Raw genomic sequence first — 25,239 nt, forward strand, 5'->3', positions numbered from 1 at the left:
GTAAACAAAATAATTATGCTGAGAGTTTCTCTTTCGTGGTTCAGCAGAAACTTTTTCACCTTTATTCAGCTAAATTAAATGTACTTGTCAATCACGGTATATGACTTCAGAAAAGCTGTGATACTGAGCAGATGTTTGACAAAACGAGGGGTGTGTATATTTGTGTGGGAGAAGAGTTACAGTATAATCAACAAGGTGACAATTACCAACACAACCATGCGTAGGCCAATGCTGACGTTTCCATGGCACTTACATTCTTAATCTCTTTTTAATGACAAGGTAGCGGCACTCATGCACGCACACACAAACACATAAACTGGATGCTATATTTGGATTAAGATATTTTCTGACTCAGAGATGTGTTGTTTGTCAGAATATTTGTAAATGACATGCTTGCATGGATTTGCGGTGATAGTATGTGATTTTTTTTTCTTTCTTCATGTCAATTTACACTTATAGAATAACCTTTCTTCTTTCTACTAACCAAATATATAAAATGATTTTGATATTAAATAAAAATGCATTATATTTACCATGGATTTACTGAGTATGTAGCATGCAGGAGGTACAGGAATCAGAGTTATTAGGGAAAAATGTCTTTGCTGTCATTGTTATGGGCATGTATGCTTGAGCTTTTATATTGCAGCAACTTTCTGTAGGAAGCACATTTTCCTGTCTTGTTGCTCTCAGATGAAGCTACTGCGTCTGAGACAAAATATCATTTTAAGGAGAATAAGTGATACATATTTACATAATACACCAACAACAAACCTAGAAATAGTAAACTTTTATAGATCTGTTGCACACAGAAGTCCACATAATCACCAGTCAAGGTTGATGTACCACCACTTGTCACTCATCTTGATGGGCTGTCTCATATACAGTACAGCTGGAGGCTGAAGTAACATGCATACCAATAGCAAATCTGCTGTAGAAGAAAGCTACTTACGCTACTATATACAGCCAACACCTTCTTGTTTCTGCATTTTTGACTCCCTCTCAGAAAATCACTGTCAAGTAGCGTAAGACATCCACAGTTGGTCATTTTGTACAATAGAACCTCGATGCTTAATTGGACCAACAGATCATATTATTCTGTCTTAGCCTCTAAATCATTGTTGAGGTCAGCTGGGGTGATTGTTCTTCATTTTCATCATTACAACCTCTCTGCTACAGGCTTTTTTCCACTCACATCTATTCACTGGTGCACCACAGGGTTCCATCCTAGGTCCTGTCCTCATTTCAAAGTCACCTTCAGAGCTTTGTCTGTAAAATCAAATTATCAGTGAGAGTAAGAATGGCAATTAAGGATTGTCTTGTGCACATCACATGCTTCTGCTTGACAAGAGCAGAAGAACTGCCTCACTGGCATCCTCACCTCTGAGGGGTGTGAGCTGACATATTGTCACTAGAGGAAATAGAGGTGAAGGTGTCTTGTTAACCTTATTTTAGTCTCAGACTTGTTTAAGACTGCAGCATGTCACAACTGCAGCAATAGTCGCAGCAGTTACAACAGCCACACTGGTGACAGTGTTTCATTGTTCAGTGGAGTTCTCACCAGTTCACATTATTTGCTAGAGAGAGAAGCTCTTTGTAGCTGTAGCTGTGGCCCAAATATTTACACTCCCGCTCATGTATTCTGCCTGTGATGTAGAAAAGTTAAAAAGACTCCAGAAGGGAGATGTGGGAATGTGGGAACATATTAATTCTTTGTAGTTTTGCCATGACGCTAAAGGGGTAAGAAAAATTCTCTCAGTTCGGCTTTCTTTTTCGTTCCTTCGCTCCCTTATCTCATTACAGGGAACATGTTATTTCACCATGTATAATGTGTATACACAGCATTCAGAAAGTATTCAGACCCCTTCTCACATTCAGTGGTGCAGCCTCGTGCTAAATTTATTCAAATTCCATTTTCCATGTGCTCAACAGCTTAAGAAGAATTTTATACATGTTTGCAAATTTGTCAAACATACAAAAAATGTTGTCCTTGTGGGACAATAGTAGTAGAAGTTGTACTGAATTGACACTGTGAAAAAAAGAGGTTCGAATACTTCAATGATTCAATAATCTTTGCCTTGCTTTTGATTTGTGACACCTGTGTGAAGTGCTCCTGTGACAGGTAACCAGTTAACCAACCCGCCTCTCTATCTGTCCCTGCAGGTAACTCCCCCTCGGAGGAGTCAGAGGAGCGGGACAAGGAGCCCAGGACACTGACCTACCCGGCGTACATCGCCAGTCTGCTGGACACGGGTGCAAAGCGCATGGCGGCCGGTGTCCGTATGGACTGCACCAGCCAGGGACAGTGTCCACGCTCCTGCCACCTCTGCCACATGAGCCCAAGGGCGGCGCAGGGACGTACGCAGTCTGAGCCTGTCCTCCTGCAGATTACCAAGGCTGCACCCATCTATGAATTAGTGTCCAACAATGAGACATACCAGGTGTGTATAATGTTTCTTTCTTTATTCTAAGGGTAGAAACTGTGACTAGGCAGTATGATGTCCTCCTACACACATTATATTCTATTACACCCTAAGAATTGGTGTCTAAATCTTTTCTCATCCTCCCGATTTGGATTATCTCACTTACCTGCCCTGTGTATGATTAAAGGAAGCATTTAAGGCCCAGCGTCCTTGTCATGCTTTGGTCAGTAAAATCAAAGTTTTACTTTTATCTGGAGAAAATGAACTTTTCCACCGTTTTTTTTTTTTTTTTTTACCTTGGTTTGTGAGCAGGGGCCCAAAAGTAACAAAAATGAAGGCTGCCACTGATCGCTCTCTTCAATATTTATATTCTACGTTAGACACTGTTTACAGTATGTCTTCATCTTGCTTTTATTATATTATTTATTATAAATTCTCACAATGAACAGCAATGTCTTATACTCTTACCCAGTAGTTAGAGCTCAGCTCTGTACAAGCATTACTAAAATGGTGAAATTGAGAACAATAACAATCTTACACCATTTTCTTTATTTACTAGACAGAACACTGGGATGTTGATTGACATTACCTCAAATCAATGACCATTGGGGGGGCACACAGGGTGGCCCGTGCCACCATGGAAAACCCACCCCTGTTTGTGAGCTCTGCCCTTGTCAGCTCTGCCCTTCAAAGGCAAAGTGCAGTACTGTATCTGCATTTTTTCTTTTCTTTTATTTTTTTGACCAATCAAAAGTGTGGCAAATTCCCTTCAATCTGGTAGAATTTGATATTGGTAGGGGAGAGTGGGGTAAGACTGTAAGTTGAGCCACTTTTTGTATTCAGGATCACTACATCAAGACAATTATAGTTTTGTTGCTAACTAACACATCTGCATATATTTCAGGATGTTTTGCATCCCTACAAATGAACAGAATGAGTGTAAATATAGCATGTTCAAAAAAAGTGGTCTTGTGAGTCAACTTACCCCATGGGGTAAGTTGACCATAGGAGTGGGGTAAATTGATCAACCCCCCCTTCTTTCCTTCCATCCATCTCCTACCTCCCCCTTTACTTAATATTTCATCTGTACAGGTTACAGGTGAACACAAACTGCAGGGCCTTGCTGCTGAGCCACCAACTCACTAAGATTTGGGGAGTTTTGCAATTACATCGCATCTTGGGAAGAATCCCAGAGATTTTTCTTTGAAAGTAAAGTTTGGCACACTATAAACAACTTTTCCTGTTTATAGGAACATACTTACTGTAATCACATACAGAAACTTGATTTAATCATTTGGACATATACAGCCAAAATACATTCATTAAGTGTATAGGATAGGTGGCTCAACTTACCCCTGGCCAATGTATCAACTTACCCCACAGCTACCTTAGCTTGGGTTTATTGCTCTCACAGCTAAAATGGTGCAGTTTCATGCTAGGTTTACTACCTCATGTTGTACCTCATAGATACCACAACCCATGTATAAAACAAATTTGCAATCAGCTCTTTTGGTCTAAACACAATTCTCATGAAACTTATGATCGACAAAATTCACTCTCGAGAGTGAAAAATGATTTTTTGGTCATAAATGTTAAACCACTTTACTCACGTGGTTCTAATCTTCACAGACTCCATGAAATGATGCCTGCCTCCCAAATATTTGGTCACTGTGAAACCAAGGCAAAGTGCAGTATCCCTACATTCTACTGTATAATTTACTCTATAATTCCATTGGAGTAAAACCAAGGCAAAGTGCTGTATCTGTAGCTAATACCAAGCCAAAGTGCAGTATCTGCCATAAAACGGTCAAAATTGGTCAGGAAGACTAACTACAAAATACATTTAATCCAGTCCACCTTTATCTAATCACTTATAGACTTGGTAGTTATTCATAATTTGATGCTTAAACCTGAAAATGAAAAATACAAAAAGCTGTTTTTCTCAGTTTGGCATTTTTACAGATAGGCCTACTGCACTTTGCCTTTGTAGGGCAGAGCTAATAATGCAAGAACAGAATCCAAACACTAGAATGGGTGTGTGATAACTACACTCAGTCTATTAACTGGCATCCTGCTATGAAAAGCGCCACATGTTTGTGACTGTACAGTGTGTGAGGAATCCATCAGCCCCCAAACCCTCATGGCCTCATTATGAAACAGATTACAGGAACAGGATTTTACACAGAAGTCTTTTCCCCTTTAGAGTGCCATAGCTCACTGTGCTGGCAGCATGCCGCGCAGTAATCTGCACTTCTATGCTGTGACTTATTTGACTTGGTCTATACTGTACGTCGACACTGCTTCTCGTCCTGCAGGAGAAGGGTCGATACAAAGCGGTCCGCTCTCCCAGGGTGTCGGGCTTTCATTTGTGAAGTTGAGGCAGAGCAGTATGGCTGATGCTACTGTATTGACAGAAGCTGTTGGGAGGCTGCTACAGACTTGGGTAGACACGCATAAAGGCTACACTTTGAATAATCTCATTTGCAACATTCTCATTCGGCAAACTGATTAAAAAAAGAATTCAGATATTTCATCACTATTCTATCACTATGTTTCCGTTCCAGTTTTTTTTTTTTTTTTTAATTAAAAGTTTTTACAGTTGGTAACAACACATTTCTCTGTACCAAGGTCACATTTTCAAAACTCTTTCACCAAAGTCGCCAAAAGATTTTATAGGTGAAACAGACAAAAATATCCCAGTTTTGCACCTGTGATGTCATCGCCTCAACTTGTGTGGTGTGAACAACCACACCTACAGAAACACAACACTGCTCGTCAACCCTGTCTCCTCCATTTGGCTCAGTGCTCAGTTCTCATTGGCATCACGTCTTACATTCTGTCCTGTTTCATCCACCTTCCCTAGGGGGACCACAGGACACCCCATAGCCACGACTCACTTTCCACCAGAGTCACCAAAGTGTCTCTATAGGCACATGTAACTATAAATATAGCAGCTCATGGCTTTAGCAAATACTGTATCTTCAGTCGGAGCATTTTTTCCCACTTTGCTGTGACAGTGCTATAGCATTGGCAGCTGACTGTTTAACTTTACAGCGACACTATATTTTGTGATGCGTTATAAAGTGTAAAGGGGCCAGATACAGCAAGGTAAGGGAGCATCTGACATAGAGTATTTCAGTATGGGTATTTATTTCCCAGGATATTGTAAACCTGAGGTAGATAGTCTATGATTTCAAACGTTAGTCCTCATTGTAAACACACATCTGTGTCAACCCTAAAAATGCTTGTTAAAGGTTATAGCTACAACTTTTTCATCAAAACGATTAATTTTTCAAAAATAATACATCCACAGTGCGTCTAGAGAGCTGCAGAATAAAAGTATTAATTTTACAAAAACATTTTTTTATAGTTTATAAATAATGGTTTTATAAATTTTGACGGGTCCAAAATATATAAATATTTACATCTGGTTACGTTGGCAATGTCAGCAAGATGCTCTCTGCACCAACAGCATTTACATTGATGTCACGTGAGGCAGAGCTCAGGGGGGCCAGATTGTGATAGCTCTGTGGAGAAATGGCATCGTGATAATGCTAACTAACGGTCAGCCGGTACTGTAACATGTCTGGTGCAGGTGTGATGCTGCGGGTTTGTCGGGTTCGTCTGCAGGTGAGTTAGATTCAGATGTGTTTCCAGTCTGCTGTCAACACCAGAGCTGCTGCTTGTTAAATACGGATAGCGTTAGCTTTAGCGACTAGCCGCTCCCTATAGGCGTACCTGGCAACCAGTACAATTAAAGGTTGCAGCTAGAGCGGAGGAATTAAACTTGTAGCTAACAACACCTTTAACAATTGCGGATAAAATACAAGAAATGTTCAATTTCCTTCCCCACTATTTATCTATTTTTGCCCGATAACGATATAGAATGCATAAAAAATAACCTTGTATTACTACAAATCAAATAATAGAAGAATCAATCTAAATATCTATATTTAACAATGAAAGAACTGGCATGTGAGGATCATTCCATTAAGATGAAGTTTTGTCTGTCTTCCTCCTCCCTCCCTCCCTCCCTCCCTCCCTCTCTCTCTCTCTCTCTCTCTGTGCAGGCTCTTCAGGAGGCCATGATGAGCATGCTGTGGTGTTCCGGGAAGGGCGATGTTATCGATGACTGGTGCCGGTGTGATTCCAGTGCTTTTGGCACGGACGGCCTGCCCACCTGTGCCCCACTTCCCCAACCCATGTAAGTAACTCAAAATGAAAATTACCTTCCTCCACACACATTACTCACCAGTGGGTTGTGGTAAATACCATCTATCATTTTACTGGCAGAACTCTATCTCCTGCTGCAGCAGCCTTGAGTAATGTGCCATCAAGATGCACGTGTACGCTGAATGTTACTGCAGCCAGATATACAGTCATGGATGGATGGAGCTCGGGTCAGAGGGGCCACTGGACATTTTGAAGTGATTGTTGACTGTTCTTTTTGGAAAGTCTGAAAGCTTTTTCAAAAGATACATAACAAATCACGACAAAAACTGCACCAAATACAGTAGATTGAAGAGAGAGAAAGAAACAAAGAAACAAAGAAACAAAGAAAACTTGACCCTAAAGAGACAAAGACAAATAGAAAGAGGCACTAAGTCAACATGATGAGACAGAAAACAACCTCAAAGACAAAAACAACAAAGAGGCTTGAACCGGCCTCAGAGGGTGTGATGCTGGGATCATGTCTAATCCATAAATACAGCAGTCACTGATTTACTTCTCTGGTCCAGCTGGTGTGTGTAATCAATAGAATTAGCTAGTGTGTTGAGTGGTTGACATTAAAACCTCTGGGGGCCACAGCCGTGTAGCAGCACATGATCACTGCAGAGTAAATCAAGTCAGACACAACATGAGGGGATAAATGACTCAATTTTGTGTTGACAGAAGTGTTTGTGACACTTCAGAAAACATTTCTTTTGACAGTTTTTCAGAACATAATGTTAGCCGTCAGTTACAGTAATGGGAGCAGTTTGCTGACAACATCTTTCACTCAGCCGCGTGGTCTTGCACGTCTGTCACTCTGTTGCCAGGCTGAAGCTGTCTTACACCTACGAGCCCAGCAGCTCATTGGTCATCATGGAGTGGAACCACACCGAGCCACCAATCGGCGTCCGGATCGTTGATTACCTCATCAGCCAGGAGAAGGTGACAGAGAGGACTGACCACTCCAAAGTTGAGACAGGTACGTCTGCCCAGAACTGAACCTACATCAAGAGTTGTGCTATTGATGATATACAAGACCTGATAGGTGGGTGGGGGGTGGGGGGGGGGGGGGTTAACGTTGCCTGGCAACAAGCGATGCCAGTTTAGTTTTTTAGTTTTTTTCCCAAGAAACTCCAAAAACATAGTTCAGTCCGTGTCTTTCCAGCAGTTACTAATCCAGCGAGAGGCTCTGTTGATGTTTTGGATGTGTACCTCTTTGAGAGGGGTAATGAGTAAGTCAGTTGGCCTGGGTTTGTATGGGCAGCTGTCGGCCAGTGTTCATTATTTATGCTGGCTCCAACCTGCCAATTTGTCAGCACCATGTGGCAAAACAGCCTAATTTGTTTTTATCTAGTCTACCACCTGGAAAGACTCCTGTCCAGAGGTGAAAAAGAAGGGATTTCATTAAGCTGTAGCTACTACCAAGACACCAACCCTGCTATACTGTTGTTGCCATGTATGGATCAATAAGCTTTCAGGAATTTTCATTTCACTTTAAGTTTTCTCCAGAGTATGGGAAAGGTTTTGCTTCAATTGAGAACATTGTCCTCATTAAGATCCATCCAGCCTTAAACATCACTCTGTTGCAGGCCTAATGTCATGTGTAGTTCTTAAGGCCTCCACAAGATGGCATACACCAGTAATAATAATAATGATGATGAGTGGAGTATTTATTTGTAGCATTTAGTTTGTGATTTAAAGTGAATGTTCTACATATTGATTTTATAAATTACTCTGAACCAATTTTATTTTATCTACTTCTGTAATTGCCTTCAGTGTTGTGGAGTTGGAGTCATGCTGGTATTGACAAATTAGCCCATATGACAGTATATTAGCTTGATTTTTTTTTTCTGACAGTAGCAGCACAGTGGCTTAGAATTAACACTGCAGCTGTTTTTTCAACGGAGCTTTTCTTAAGTGTTTTGAAAAAGGTTCTATGCTTCTTCTTTTTTTAAGCTACTGTTTAATTCATATGGATTAAGGGATGAACTTGCTTAGGTATGTTTCCTCTTGTGTTCGCCCTAAAAGGAGCAACTCACAGGAGAAGCCGCGGGTGCAGTGGCAGGAGTGTCTGCAGCTCCGTCATCCATAACAGAGAGTCTAGCTTATTTGGCCGGACCCATATTAGTAGAAACTGGCAAAACAGGAGCAGTTTATTTTAGCAGTAATGACCCAATCCATAATGGAGACTGTTACAGTTCCCTGTGAGCAGCAGAGTTTGTTGTAGCTTTAATGAGAATATAAACTGTATTAGCCCAAACAGCCAGTATCATTAATCAATGCAGCACATTCACCAGAGAGAAGTAGGAGAGCATTTTCTTTATTACAGCCATTACAGTGAGTATGAGCTATAGGTTAAGCAGTTAGGCTCATTTTAGCAGTGAGGACTTTTATTGTCTTAATTTAGTTTTCTCCAAAATAAATTAGCATTGTTTATGTTTATGTGAGTCTGTATTTTATAGCTCCAGCTGCTGACTCACTTATCAAGGAAATCAGTGGTTTGAACTCTGTAATACATACTTGTCATACAAAACAGAAAGTGTGATGATCAGTCTATGATTATATAGATCAGTGAAAGGGGACAGCCATGATCACAGGGCATTTTCTGATTTTCTGATGGTGTCAACGTGCAGCTCATTAAACATCAGTGTAGTGAGTGGTGGTGCAGTGGTTTGCACTGTAGCCTCACCGCAGGAAGGTTCTAGATTCAAACTTGGAGTGTTTCGCCGCAAGCATGCATGTGGGTGTTGCGGCTTCCCCCTACTGTCCTCTTAACACTAACCCCACAGGCCTATACCCTTGGTTGGTTGTCAGCTCTTATTTTAGCTCTGAGTTTTGTGTCTGTGGACGTGATGTCCAGAATTACAATGGGATATTTTCTGTTATCCCAATACAAACTGTAACAACTTAATGCTTATTGGTGAATATCTCTGATTGGTCACAGTGACTGATTCAGTAATTGCTACTCACAGAGAGTAGATATGGATATGGACATAGATGTGTATTTTGATATAGGTTCTGTGCTCTTTTAATCTCTCAGCACCTGGGAGTTTCTGCTCCTGTATTTTTTTTTTTTTTTCTCCAGGAAAAATGCAGTAATCTTTTTTCATACATCCTCATATGTCAATGTGGCACAAATAGGTTGCTGGGCCTTCCCTCTGTTACTCCCTTCTTACTCATATAAGAAGTATACTATAGTGTACTATACTTGTAGGTATAGTATTCCCATTCTAGCATGGGATGCTATATTGTCAAAATATATATATGCAGTTTGACAGTATATGACAATTTGATTCAACACATCACGGATCAATATCATTTTGACACCACAGATTCAGAGATCATCGGAACCTTAAAAAAAGCCAATCCACAGGCTTCTTTTTATCATATCAACTGATACCCTGCTTCAAAACCAATTGCCACATTGGTCCTCAGGTTTAGTTTTTCCATTTTGCCAGGGTGAGAATCCAGCGTTGCTGCCGATGGAAAGTGCAGAGTCAGTGCGAATGTGCAACGACTGGAGGATCGCAGCTGAAACTTTAATACACAGGAGCGTTTTGACAAGGAACAATGAAATATCACTTTAATGGCAAATATGACCTTTCAGTTTCTGTTTTGGAATCTTAGAACATAATTTCTTCCCTCGCCCTTTGAACAAATCGCACGTGTCAGCTCACCATTACCACCGTGTTCCATAGCCGTACAAAACAAATGTTTGTCCCATCCCCTAATCTGGTCTGTCAGAGCAATAAACACAGAAGATTAAGTCGGCGGCTGCCCGAGTATCCACCACGAGTTTCTGTGGTTGAGGGAACATTTCAGAGCTGCAGCGCTTTGATATAATGTTTACTTAGAATTAAAGTTCAAACAAACTTCTTATCGCACCACGGAGTCAATCTCCTAGACATCAGAATACTTTGGTACGAGATCAAAGTTTACGGTCGTTGGACAGAGTTCATCACGATCAGACATATTGAAAGAGACATAATTTCTTTTTGACGCAACAGGAACTGCAGCAATCTCCAGTACAGATGAAGACATTACTGCCACAATAACCTGCAGTTGTTATCAGCCAGCGGTTGATGCAGAGATACAGAAGAGATAGTGACCAATATTCCAATCAGATAAACAGCTTTACAGCATATGGTCCTGTATCTAACAAGATACAGTAAGTACCATTGAACTTATGGAAATGTTTTTGTGGAAATTAGCATCCGTACTTGGCAAGAAACGCCAAAACTGTGGCAGAGGAATATTCCACTCTTGACTGGATTGTTACTGTCACGCAGAGCTTTTCCAGTTTACAGATTCCCTTGCAGTGTCTAAATAAGATATTGCTCGTTTCCATGGTGTCATGCACTTCAGCCATCCTCATTTAGCTAATGGAGATTTCTTTCTAACACAAGGAAATCTCTTTAGTATTCCTTCAAGCTCCACACAAGGATAATTTCTGTGGTCCTTACAGGATGGCACATTGTAGATATTATGATGGCTCTCATTGGAAAAACAGACCCCAGTCTCCTCATTAACCGCCTCAAAACAAACTCACAGATACTCCACTTGCCTGGGAGGTATAATCCATCACTGCAGAACTGAAGCATAGGATGAGTTTGTCAGACTTTACTGATTTAGTTGTTGCCTACAGCCTCATTGTGTCCATTCTCCACAGCAAGAAATGCATGACATAGCACAGACACAACTCTAGTTAAGCATTCTTTTGGCATAAACCTGCATTTTTATCTATAATATGCACTTCGTGATGTATGTTGCTACTTTTACCCTCTAAATTTAAGTTATTCATCGACCAAATGCTCTCATTTTCAGGTATCTCAAGTTTGACCTTCTAAATCCAACAAATATTTTCCAATATTTTCATATTGCAATGTCCCAAAAAAGCTTGGATTAATAACAAACAAATTGAATTTTAGCCAGTGCTACTCTTTAAATAAGGCACCCATGTGTTTTGAGGTGGGGATATCTTAGGTGTGGGTACAGAATACTTCAATACTGTTTTTCCCCCTGGCAACAGAGGAGATTAGCATCTGGTCCAATGATGACAAAGGACCTGTACCTTTCTGGGTCAGCACACTGATGCTGGCGATCAGTTAAGTCCTGCAAGTAGGAGCTCCGCTACTCAGGGGCGGAGTGGGGCACCAAAATCTACCGGGAAAATTCTGACCGCACCGGCCCACCATCGGCCCAACCCCCCCCCCCCCCCCCCCCCCACACACACACACACACACACACACCATTTACATATTCTGTACCGCTCACCGCTCAAACAGAGCTATGTGTCATTCCATATGGCAAAATATATGAGTGCCAGAAGCAAAAAAAAAAAAAAAAAAAAAAAGATGTGGGTGAAACAACTTAATTGGGGGTCTGGGGGTCCTCCCCCCGATTTTTTTTTATAAAGGCTACACCATTTCCCATATTCTGGTGCATTTTAACACATTGTTACTTTTATCTAGCTAAAGAAAAAGAAAGAAAGAAATTACAGAAATACAGAATGTGAAAGAGCTGCAATTAGTGCCTCCCAAGCAGATTTATAACATTACATCCAGTCATGTTTACTCCTTCATTTCCCACTCTCAACTAGCTACTCTACTCTGCAAGTTGATTTTACTGACTGCGCGCTGCAAACGCCACGGTTTCGTTTCGGGTCTTGTACTACTCACCAACATGCTTCGGTGCCCATGGAGAAGACAGAGCAGGCTGCTGCTGCTGTGATGTGAGAGGTTCCGGCTCGTAACGGTACCGCGGTCCGCGTACCGCCGCCCCCTGGCCCACTTACAGTAAAGCACAGACTGTGTTGTCTTGTTAAATTAATATAACTTATAGATAACGTAACACACAGGCAGGACTGATAAGGTTTGCTGGGTAGCTTCTGTGAGTCGTTCTGTTTTTAGCCGTAGCCGCTAGTTCAATGATAACTTTCACAGTGATAGGCTGACGCATTTACCGTTTCCCATGAGGCTTTGCACCATTCTACATTAGTTTAAGAACAAACAAACAAATTAAATTGCTGGTTATTTTATATTTTGTGGTCATGAAAGTTCTGTAACATTGAAGAAAAAATAATTAGATAAAGATAGGAGGCTAAACAAAAATCATTTAGTAGGCTGGATTGATGAGAGTCTGATTCACTATCGCAACCATGAGTGAAATGTAGTGAGACATGAAGGGGTATAATGGTTGGACTTACTAATTAGGTGTAGTGGTAGAGCTTGGTGATTATCGTGGGGGCGTGCAGTAAAAGTTACTTTTAACTCGTGAGCACCACACGGCCACGCAGGGCAGCTTGCGGGCCGGCACACTTGAGTTCATTGGCCGCCGGCCGACCGGGAAATCTCCCGGTCCTCCCGATGGCCACTCCGCCCCTGCCGCTACTTCAGACTGCTGAAGGTGCAGAGCAGCTGTTTTGACTTTGTGACCTTACAGAGATATTTGATGTTGTTAGTTTCAGTGTAGACACTAGGAATTCGGGTACATCAAAGAGTCTGTAATGAGACATAACAGTCGATCTGAGGTATAAACTGGGGAAATATCAGAGAAGTTGTTTGGTTTCTTTAAAGTTGATGATTTCTGCCTCTGAAATGGCATACAACCCTTAAGAAGACTTCATTCTCAAAATACCATGGTATGGTACAAAATTGTAATACTAATGTTTTTAAACTGCAGAGAGTTTGCAAGAAATATCTCTTTAGGCCTTACAGAATACAGCCTCAATATATAATAGAACATTTGTGCATGGGTTTTCAGGTCTTAGACGCTGTTTACAGGCAAGATACTGTAGCATTTTATGTTTTAAAGTTAAGCAAGTCAAGAAATGAAGGATTTGAATGCAAACCTAATATAAAAACCATATATTTTCACACTGGTACGTGCCTTTGAGGCTACTTCAATATCTGAAACAATAAAGTCTAGCTGCTAGAAAAAAGAACAAGATCAAGAGAGAATCATAGCGATGGGCTATTTAAACACCCATTAAACCTCAAGAACAAAGTACAGAGCATTGTCCTGTGGTGCTTTCACACATGCTCTGCAACCCTGAACTTATCTAGACATTACTCGGAGGAGCTGTATGCGAGAACACAAATGTCCGACTGAGTTGAACCAGACATTAAACGGACTTTACACTGCCAGTTCCCCAGCACAAAGCCCGTGTAATGTTCGATCGAGCCCATGTGTGAATAGAACCGGTCATTATCCGCTGAGTTCACCGCGAACAAGTTGGCGTGTTGAGGGCGTTTCTTATCCGGCTTCCTGTCCTCTCTACCCAGGCGCCACCAGTCATCTAAACCAGTGTTTCCAGTAGGTGAGAACACATCTCAATGTTGGGTCAAAAGTCAATTCCTCACAATGTCCAAATCTAATTCTCTGGACTTTGTTCATAGGAGAACATGACTCTACAGTTCAAGAAGCACATGCAGCATTCAGGGAAAGTGAAACTCCCAAACACATTTGAACCCTTTCACCTTCTGTACGCCCACCACACACCAAGAAGATAACATAGAGGTCAGGGGATTACACAGTTTACTGAGATCACATTCCATAACTTTGGAGTGTTGAAATTGTCAAAACTTTTAACGGCTCTTAGACTCTCCGATGTGTGAAATTGCCCACCAGAGCTCTAATTACTCAGAGTGAAAGTTATCCAACTCTGGTTGGTGTGGCTGAGCTGCTTCAAAAGAAGAAAGAAAAACACATGTATATACAGGGAATTCAGAAAACACTCATATCCCTCAGGGTTTCCCCCAGTGTATTATAAGCCTGGCGGCCCGCCAGGCCTTACTTGACCCCCCGCCAGGCTAAACATCGTTTATTAATTTTTTTAATCAGTTTTTATACTCAATAAACACGTGATCGGGTGTCTTTTTCATCACCTGACAACGTTACAACTTCGTCGCACATAACGGGACACGACGCTCATCAGACAATAGACAGCATCAGACCGCTGCTTCACCAGCTGACCGAGAGGAACGCACCGAGTCCACGTTAACGTGAGCCGAGCTGCAGCTCCAGAGGCTCAATCAGCTGCTGTAGCTGCTGTTAGCTGGTAGCTGTTAGCTGGTAGCTGTTAGCACGTCGTCCCCTGCAGCGTCAGAGCTCCAGACTCCTGTGAGCCGCGGGGCTTTCACCTGATGTGAAAATGATCCATTGTTTCATTTTTCAGCTCGTAAAGTTCGCGATCACACACGTTTGTTCTAGTAGATCCGTGAGTGTCACGTTTCCATGACGACTGGCCGGAAAAAGAGCGTGGTACGTCATGTGCACGTGACTCCAGATGTAAAAAATCTCGGAGCAAAATAAAAAAAAAACAAAAAAACATGGATGATGGATCTATAATACATCCATGGAAATAAGGCTAGACTTTAACAATGGAGACACCAGGCAGTTGTTTTTTAGTTTTTAATGCAAACAGTTGATGTTATTTATTTCAATATTTTTTTTATAATTATTAGGCCTAACTTTTTTTTGTGGTTGATTGAACAGCATTTCAAGAGTGCCTTTCTGTAAGACTCTGCTATAGCGTTTAATAGTGTTTAAATATGTTACATAAAGTCTTATAATAACAGATGTTTATGATAATATTTTCAAATTTCTAGTCAACTTTTAACATGGATCTTAAGGCCTTATGGAATCACACCTGCTAAATGCTACTGCTCCATTAATGTATCTGTTCCCTACAGGGCCCTGCCATCGGTCAGGGTCAGGCCCCTGTCACAAAAAAACACGCTTGGGCACCGGTGGCCCGCCGATGGGCCGCCGGTGCCACCCTACCACCGGGCTTAACAAGTTTTCTGGGGGAAACCCTGTCCCTCTTTTGTCATCTTTTGTTGTGTCACAGCCTTCTGATCAAATAATTTAAACAACCTTTCCCTCATCAATCTGCACTTAGTAACTCGTAATGATGACATTTATTAAAAAGGAAACACTGAAATGAGGAGGAAGCTGCCTACACAGCTCAGAGATGGAAGTGAGACGAGGCTCAGCTCTGTTGAAGGATACAAAATAAATCTGCTACGTTGAAGGTTCCCAAGAGCATGTTGAACTTCTTCACTTTTAGATGGAAGAGATGGAACAACCAGGCCTCTATCCAGAGCTGCCCACCTGAAGCCTGATCAAACCCAGAAGAACCTGCCAGCAATAGAATTCGCTTTACAGAGCCATCTGGAGAACAAGCCAATTCCCCTGAAAACTGGAGGAACAACTATTGTTTACTTGCAACATGGCGGCCAGAGAAGAGCAGCTATTAATTTTGAGAGACTGTTCACTACAAGGGGAAAAAAATAGTAGGCCTATTTGATTTTGTTCTCAAGTAGGACGTTGTCGCTGCCATGTTTTCCATTGTTTTGCTACGTCATCTAGATCTTTGCTCAGATTGGTTTGAGGTCTGTCCAGTTGCGTACAGAGGCATTTGATCTACGTCTGTTGGTCACGCCTCTTGGAAGTCGGAGGTGAATACACCTTCCCCAAACCCATAATCATTCTCAAGAGATTGAGATGCGGTCTGGCGGCATCCATGGTAGCTCATCTCGCCAAACTGAGCAATCAGGAAATCATGGTGGTCACTGAAATGCTTCGACTGGAGTCCACACTTGGTTGAACATAATGTGGAAAAGACACCCCGATCTCAATAAGGCCTCACAGCTGACAATGCAGATCAGAGCAAACATCAAACCATGAGGAGGAAGCTGCCTACACAGCTCAGAGATAGAAGATAGAGACGAGGCTCAGCTCTGTTGAAGGATACAAAATTAATCTGCTACGTTGAAGGTTCCCAAGAGCACGTTGAACATCTTCATTTTTAGATGGAAGAGATGTGGAACAACCAGACCTCTATCTAGAGCTGCCCACCTGAAGCCTGGGTGAACCCAGAAGAATCTGCCAGCAATTGAATCCGCTTTGCTGATCTGTCTGGAGAACAAGCCATTGAGGTGGGCTTAACGCGAAGAGGACAGTGAACTGACATCTAACAGCTTTTGTTCACATGCAACATGGTGGCCAGAGAAGAGCAGCTATTGATTTGGAGAGACTGCTCACTACAAGGGGCAAAAAATAACATTTGAACGTTTTGTTGCTGCCATGTTTTCCATTGTTTTGCTACGTCATCTAGATCTTTGCTCAAATTGGTTTGAGGTCTGTCCAGTTGCGTACAGAGGCATTTAATCTACGTCCGTTGGTCACGCCTCTTGGAAGTCGGAGGTGAATACACCTTCCCCAAACCCATAATCATTCTCAAGAGATTGAGATGCGGTCTGGCGGCATCCATGGTAGCTCACCTCGCCAAACTGAGCAATCAGGAAATCATGGTGGTCACGGTGTCTGAGCTCCAGAGTTCCTGTGTGGAGATGGGACAAACTTCCACAAGTTAACCATCACTGCAGCTCTACATTGATCTGTGCTTAATGGCAGAGTGGGCGGGCAGATGTTTTCTCAGTGAAAGACACATGAATGGTAAATGGACTGCACTTAGACTGCACTTTTTCTCAATATCTGCTCAATATCATCCCAACAGAGAAGCATGATGGCAGCATCATGCTTCTGTTTCTGTTTCTCAGCAGCAGAAACGATACGTAGTTCAACTTTCCCTCCATTCTGACCAGTCTCAAAGTTGTTGTTTTTTTCTTTTTCATTGTTCCTGTTTTAACTTTGTCTTTACAGCATATTGAGTGTGGATTGATGAGGAGGAATAAATTTGAACAATTTTAGCATCAGGCGGCAACATAGCGAAATGTGGGGGGAAAAAAAACAGAATCTGTTTGAGCGCGCCGCAACACAGGAGCGTTTGATCTGAGTTCACCACCTGCAGTCAGTGTGATGCAGTGGGAGCTGACCTTGTCTTCAGCAGATGATTGATTATATTGGAGAACTCACGCCAAAGTGAACAGGCGAAAGTGGCTGGACATGGACGTTCTGTTGAGTTACGAGAGGAGGAGTAGGAAGGGGGGGAGGGGGGAGGAGGGAGGAGGGAGTGGGGGAGAGACCACCAAGTTAAGAGAAGAGGAAACAAAAAGACAGGAACTGGGTAGAAAAAGATGGAAAGATCTGGAAAGCTGGCCAAATGGTGTGGTTTTGATTTTAACTGTCATTCTTCTGTCATCTCAGAGAGATCAGTCTCCGCAGATCTCCTCTTGGCTGCCTCTCCTCTCCTCTTGTAGCTTTTCCTTCACCACTCCCCCATCTTTCTTCTCATCTCCTGTTTGCTTTTCTCCCCTAGAATTCTTATCTTCTCCCTTTAAATCTTTTTTCTGGCCTGCTCCTCTCTCCTCCTCTTTGCCTCCTCTCCTATGTGTTTTTCCTCAGGTCTGCACCTACGGTGACCTCCTGTATTTTTCTTTTTTTAGCACACTTGTAGTTTTCTTTCTTCCAGAAGGCATCAAGACATAGGTCAAACAGCAGGGGATTAAAAATCAGAAGTCAGTGTAGACTATAGTCAGAAGATTCCCAGGAACCTGGTCAAATACACCATATAAGTGGCTCATTATCAGGGCTAGCAAGACAGGCAGGACATGACCAGATACAGGTACTAACAGAGCAATATTGAGGTGGCAGCCATATCTCTTTATGCATCTCAGAAAGCTATTCTGTCTCAAAGGGTCAGATGTGGACCGTTTACGTTCTTCTCCTCTGGAGGCTAGCCTGACTACAGTACGAACCGTTTTTTCCACTATTTTCAAATACTATTGCATATTAGAACATTTCTTCATCAATATTTTCTTTTTAAGAATAGAGAAACAGCAGTAACAGGTAAAAACTTTGGGTCTTGATAACTTTATTTCCAAGAAAAGCTTTCATTCAACTGACACATTTGCAGTTAATCATGTAGCATAATATCTATGTTTTTCTTCTGCTTTTTATCTATCATGTACAGTATATTTTGTTATTAGGTATAGGACGCTCTGTGTAAGACCTGCAGTACGTTTTATAATTTGAAGGCAGAAGCGTATTTGAGCAGCAGAGACGGTAAATATTTTTGGAGATTACCAGAGAAATTATTTTTTATTTAGATTCTTTTTTCATCTATGCTGCTCATTTGATATCACTGCATGCCAGAATATGCACTGAGGCCATGGAGGTTGTTTTTCATTGAAAGTCGAAACCCCAAGCTCCAGGCAGGCAGTATTCATGACATTTATGCTTTTCAGGATAATACCTGATGGATGTATTGCTGTATCTTTGCACCGTTATTAATGATACTTTTGGAATGGATGTAACTGCATATGTAGTGATGTAGTTCAAATGGAATTCCCATCCTGAATAAGTGACAGGAGAAATTCATCAACGAGAATGCATGGACTTGTTTTCTATGATTTCCAATGTACAGCACTACAGTACATCACTGGAGATGGTTCCCAGATGTCCTCCCAGCTTCCTATGGTTCTCATGCTTGTAGTAAAGCATATTTTAATATAGTATAACTTAGATGAGCAGCATGTGCTGAATTTCTGTGATCGCCCTCCTCAGTTTTAAAAAATCCTTAAAGAGATTTTCAAAGATCCAAATTTCCATATTGTGTAAATGTTAGTTTTTTGTTTTCGTCTCTTTGTATCTTTCCATACTCCTCTCTCACCCACACGGTGGAAGAGAAGGGAAAGAGGGAGTAGAATTTATGTGTAAAAGCACTGAATGAAGTCTGAATCTCTACAGCCTGCATTAACCAGTCGTTTACACTAGGATTTGCATGTTAACCCGGAATGTATCATTGTTTTCACAGTGGTACCACTGCCATCGGAAACTGTGTGACGCTGCCTCAATATCTGAAATATTATTTCTTCCCCGAATTTTATCCCCAAATGGCTTGCATGATAAATTCCAGAAGGACAGTGAAAACAGAGCGTACACTTACGGGAAAAGATCTGAACAGACTCAACTGATCATCTGTGGAAGAAACCAAAAAAAAATACAAAAAAAGACCAAATATCTGCCCTTTACTTCCTCTGAAGCCTCATCAGAACCAGATGTCGGAATATCCCCTGTTTTCTACACAACATCCTTAAGCTGAAAGTTCCTTTGTTGTTTATACACAGAGCGTGGACCCACTCACAGCTGCACCTTACCTTTGTGTATTTTCTCGCTCGTTGTTGTGTAGTGTTAGATTCAACATACAAATTCGCACAGCTGACGAGCACAACATCCAAGTCTCGCTCAGATCTGCAGCTGACAACAGCTTGTTTGTGCAGTAATCTCTCCCATAACAAGCTTCAGGCACACAAGGTGAGATCATAGTGCAAGCGCACACGTACACACACGCATATGCACGGTCCCCAGCAGATGTGGTGGAAGCTTCACGGATAGGAAGTCTGCTTTAAGTCAGGGCACCGCTCGGCTGGACCGGTCTTGCTGTGAAAACAAACATCCCCTGAGCTGTGAGCAATACAATGATGTAACAGCTTTGATCACCCAGCGAGGGCAAGGTTTGCTTAAGGGTCAGTGGAACATGGAATCCAATCAATAAACACATTACTCACCTATCTACATCGCACACACACACATACACACAGACCGAGAAGTGTGTATCGCTTCCTCTTAGCACCAGTCACTTCCTCTGAGCTGCCACTGACTGACCCTTCCCACCTGCTTTCTCTTTACTCCACCGAGCACACCACTATGTCATCTTGAGCAATCAGAAGTCCGGTCGTCTTTTATTCTTCCGAAGCTGGACGTTAAACGCACATTCTTATCACGAGCGTGCGAAATGTGTAACGTTAGACGCGTATGTCATATTTTAAACCCCCGCCGCCACCCATCCAGACACATTCCCCTAATTTTCTGGGTCCAGGTTTTTACAGAAAGCAGCAGCACGGGAGGCTCCTGTAACTACACACATTCTTGCTCCATCTGTCACATCCTGAGGCATTCACGGGCCAGACGAGATATGTACACCCAAAAGCATGTTTTGGGTTTTCTCCCAGGTCTCCTCCTAGTTGGATGCATCCACAGGAAAGCCTATATGAAGCATCGTAATTAAAATCCTGGAACACTTTGCTCCTTTCAGTGCGGCTGTACTCTATACTTCTGATCTCGTCTGCAGGGCCGTTGTATAGGGGAGAAAGGTGATGATAATTCTAGGGGCCCACAAAAAACCCCAGTAGTCTAATATTTCTATGACTGATTTATTCTGCATAGGACCCTGACTAATACTCATAGTAATGCTGCATTAGCATCAAAACAAAGTAGGCTAAATAAAAAATGATAATTAATAATACATACATAGTCTAAGAAAAAAAACTGGAAAAGTTAGGGGGTAGGGGCCCACTTTAGTATTCTTTAAGGGGGCCCAGAATTCCTAGCAACGGCCCTGCTCGTCTGTAAAGGTGTGATCACACGGCCTGTGAAGGAAATAGATATTCCATGCTTTTATCGATCATTTTTTATCTTTAAAGTGAGAAATCTGTGTTGTAAGGGAAAGATCTTGAGATTTTAGGACCAGCTTTGTACAACATGGATGGAACTCTGGCAATTAAAGCAATCGGCCAGTCGGTCATCTGCTATCATTTACGCTTGTGTGGTTATGAACTCAACACTTAAAAACATTCCCACGAGCCAGCGGCTCAGTCGCGTCAGTCCAGAGTACTTGGCCTCAGACCCGGAGGTGCTGACCCTCCCAGCTGCTGCATGTCTTGGACCTGCTCTTTAATGGTGGCCCCTCTGAACAACAGCGGATCTCAAGCTGTTTCTTTAACGCACGTACTTCGAGGTCGTCTAAACAGGGGGTCCAGTTCATCTTCACTACATATTAAGGTTTGTCAAGTCCAATAGGTTCCCCAATAATCAGATCCAACTTACCACAGCTGGTCATCAGCTGACTGCTCTGCATTTCTCTTTACTCAAGATCCATGCTTCAGATCTGACGTTGCGACTGCAAAGTTCATTATCAATCTTGGCGTTCTACTGCCACGTGCACTACTTGTGAAACATGGTGTTGGTTATCCATGACGGTGCAGTTCAATAACAAAATGATTTCAAGATCCCATTCACTCCAGGTTTTTCCCATCTTCGCCAACATGAGCAGTGATTCCTATGAAGTCTTAAGTTGGGGCTCTCTCCCAGAACCCCATCAAGGGGATTCCAAGAAGGCTGGGCTCTGAAGCCCGGTTCAATATATAAACAGATGGGAGTCCGAATCGTCCTGCCTGCCACAGGTGTTGCTGGAGGGGATAATCCTTGTGCTCATGGATAGAAAATCAATAAATCAAATACTTGCTGACTACTGAGTGTTCTCACACCCCCCCCCCCGCCCCCCCCCAGTGCTTCTTTTCTTGGACCGGTCCATAAAGAAATTCAAGTCAACATCAAGGAGATTGGGTCCAGAGCTAGTGTTGTACGGACATGTGTGTCCAACAGTATGAGGTCAGAACCATACATGCACTTTCCCTAAGAAAGATAACTCATATTTCGGTGGCCCATCAGCACATGCCATGTCTACCTTAAAAACCGCAAATTGGCCCATTGCCATAATCCCTATAGTTTTAGGAGTAGGTTTGTTACCTTTAATTGTCGGTGCAAGCTATTTTTAGAACGGCGGAGCCGAGTTGCAAGCTGCTCAGAGCTACGCTACGGAGGCTAATGGGATTTCTTGGTTTCCCTCATCAAACTCATCAAATACACATCCAACAACTCCAAAACTCTCTCGTGGACAAGTTGTGATCCGCACATTCACCACGCTATGAGATAATATAGTTGTTTTCGAGGTAAATTCATACAAAACCGCTGATGGTACCACAGTTTTTGGGCAGGCAGTCTCTGCATTTGCCTCGAAAACAACTCAGTCTCGTAACATTCCGTTATTATCTCATAGCGTGGTGAATGTGCAGGTCACAACCAAACAAGCGTTTTGGAGTTGTTGGATTGTGTATTTGATGAGTTTGATGAGGGAAACCCAAAAATCCCATTAGCCTCCGTAGCGTGGCTTACAGCTCTGCTCTGCCGTTCTAAAAATAGCTTGCACCGACAATTAAAGTTAACGAACTAAGGCTATAGGGATTATGGCAATGGGCCAATTTGCCAAAATGTTGAACTATCCCTTTAAACATTCAGCTTGTCTCAAGTTCCCTAACTGGACACTTGCCATGTGGGACCCAAAGCCTCCCCATGTCTGACAGCACAGTGCTGCAGGACACAGGGATCTTCATCTGTTTCTAGTCATCAATTCAGGCATGCCTAGTGATGTATGAAATATTCTGATAGACTGTCAGCCATATTTCATGTCACTAACTTCAGGAGACAAATGTGTCAGATAACTTAGAAATTATTCACAAAAGAACTGTGATCATACTGAAATAACTCAAACAGATGATACGCTCCAGTAGATACACAGTATATCAATTTATGATAACCTGACAACCTCTAATTTAGACTTGGAGGTTGTTAGGGATGTTAAATGTCATAATGCTGGGCCACCTCTACAGCCTCATTAATGCAAACTCTGAATGAGGGAAGGATTTGAAACTTTGTCACAGTTTATTTTCTGCAGAAATCTAAAATCAGATTGAACAATATCTGACTTTTAAAAAAAATTATGTAAAGGTTGATTTGATGATTAGTAAAAGACATGACCAAGCCACTATACACAATGGTGTAACATGCCATGCTACCTTACCTGTAATTTAATATCAAAGATCTTTTCAGATGATCCTTGAATGTATCCCTTTGATGTGTTTCTGTAGAAGATGTATTTGGAGTCTCTTCCACAGGAGCTCCATTTCACCCTGAGGTGAGTCTTTGAGGAATGATTTCCTGCCAGAATCTCACTTTGTCTGCTGGGCATGAAAGAATGACCTCATACACCCTTTTTTGAATGTATATCTTCTGCTGTATATTGATGCTGCCATTTTATTCAGATTCAGACTTTTCTCTGAGCTGGAGTACAGAGGTCAAACCAGGTCTGGCAGCAGATATGAGACAAGTCAAAATCATCAAATACTAAAAATAAAAATTACAAAGGGAATATTTATTCAAACTGTGGTGGCAGCTGTCACCAGACCCATAGTGTCTGTTGCATTTTCAGCAGTCAGCTATTTTTCATAACAGCTTACCGCCAATTATTAAAGGGTAGTTTGTCTGAAACCCTCTATTTAAAACCTCATGGGCCTCTTTGGGCATCACCATGAAGAAGATAAATGTTATATATGTCAAACTGCAATGGCATGTTAGTCCCTCTGGCAAGTGGTCATGTAATTAACAAAAACACTTCGTAATAACATTTCTGGTCTTCAACCCGCAGCCCTGCTTGCTGCTCTTCTTCATGTGGATTTATCATTCTTGTAAATACCAGGTCTCTGTTGCCCTGTGCAGAACACCTTTTGTAGTACAGTGCATGCAAATGAACACTAGAGAGCACTGTGCTTGTATGATCTGATAAGGCCTTCCGTTGCATTTACCTGCAGTATGAATGGAGTCAAGCAAGTCTTAGCTTCTGTGTCTAGCATCGTCCAGACAAGGTCAGCATGATGTTCACATCCTCACTGAACCTAAACACTGGCCCAGACTGAAGCTGCTTCAGTGTTGGGGCTGAGGCACGTTTATTGATGTCAGCTTTACAATGTAAATCTGATATTTCAGTAGTGTGTGAGGATGGTGAGCTGCTGTACTGTGTGTGCATCCTTGTTGCTGCTGACAAATCAATGTTGTATTTTCACCGAAGACAAAAATGAAGTGGAAAAATTCTGAATTTAACTTAGAACAGACTCACAATACATTAACCTAATGAAGCTGGCCTCGACAATCCTTTTAAAATTACAGTAGGTTGCATCGTGCACATAATGATGAAACTCATTTATGTTCTGAATATATATATATATATATATATTTCAAACATGCACATGCCACAAGATTTGGAAATAATAGTGCATCACACACTGCAGGATATTTTTTTTAGATCATCATACCAGAGGGAGCAATCAGGGGGAATGCACCACCTCACATGAGCTCATGTGATCTCATGGGAAGCAGATGTAAATAAAATGGCGCACCAACTTGCTACAATATTAGGTAAACAGTGTAAACAAACAATAGCAGAAGGTTAAACAAGACTGGATGAGAAAATGTTTTTATGGTCATCAACAAATACCTGTCAACAGCAGTGCGCTAGTGAATGTTAGTCAAGGGCTAGAATGTTTACTATAGTGTCAGTCGAACCACAAGAGGTCACTATATACCTAAAACTGTTGATGGTTAGAATTCACAGATTATTGCTCTGATTTTGTTTTTTAGCCTAGCCTACTTATTTATCATCATACAACATGGGATTAATACAATAATAAGAACGAATAATATAATAAACCTTTTTAATAGTTAAAAAGATAGTCAAAACAGACAGTGGCGGATGAAGTTAAGTAAATAGTTAAGTGTTGGATATTTTAGATATTTCTGCCACATTTCACTCAAACACATGCACAAACATTTTGTACCTCAGCAACACACTATCTGAATCTATCTTTTGTTGCCTATTTCACTGTTTTTGTAGGTCAACATAATGATAGTAATAACGACTTGGCGGTTGTCTCTTTAAAAAAATGAATGCCAAAGTCATTTATCGCAGCAACCACAACAAGACATATTCTTCTACAAGTGTTGATTGAAGAGTTTAGTCTAATATTAG

At 41.7% G+C, this 25,239-nt stretch overlaps 1 protein-coding gene across 1 annotated transcript in view; it reads left to right on the forward strand.

The window, feature by feature from the left end:
- astn1 (astrotactin 1) overlaps nt 1–25,239 on the forward strand; it is a gene marked incomplete at both ends in the record, with an annotated part of 556,709 nt that overhangs the window by 483,658 nt on the left and 47,812 nt on the right. Inside the window, 3 exons of the mRNA XM_083991516.1 lie at nt 2,161–2,438; nt 6,491–6,624; nt 7,460–7,611. Coding sequence (XP_083847642.1) covers nt 2,161–2,438; nt 6,491–6,624; nt 7,460–7,611 — 564 coding nt within the window. The remainder of the gene's footprint in view (nt 1–2,160; nt 2,439–6,490; nt 6,625–7,459; nt 7,612–25,239) is intronic.

The sequence above is a fragment of the Trachurus trachurus genome, assembly GCF_905171665.1.
Source record: "Trachurus trachurus genome assembly, chromosome: 17".
Lineage (NCBI taxonomy): Eukaryota > Metazoa > Chordata > Actinopteri > Carangiformes > Carangidae > Trachurus > Trachurus trachurus.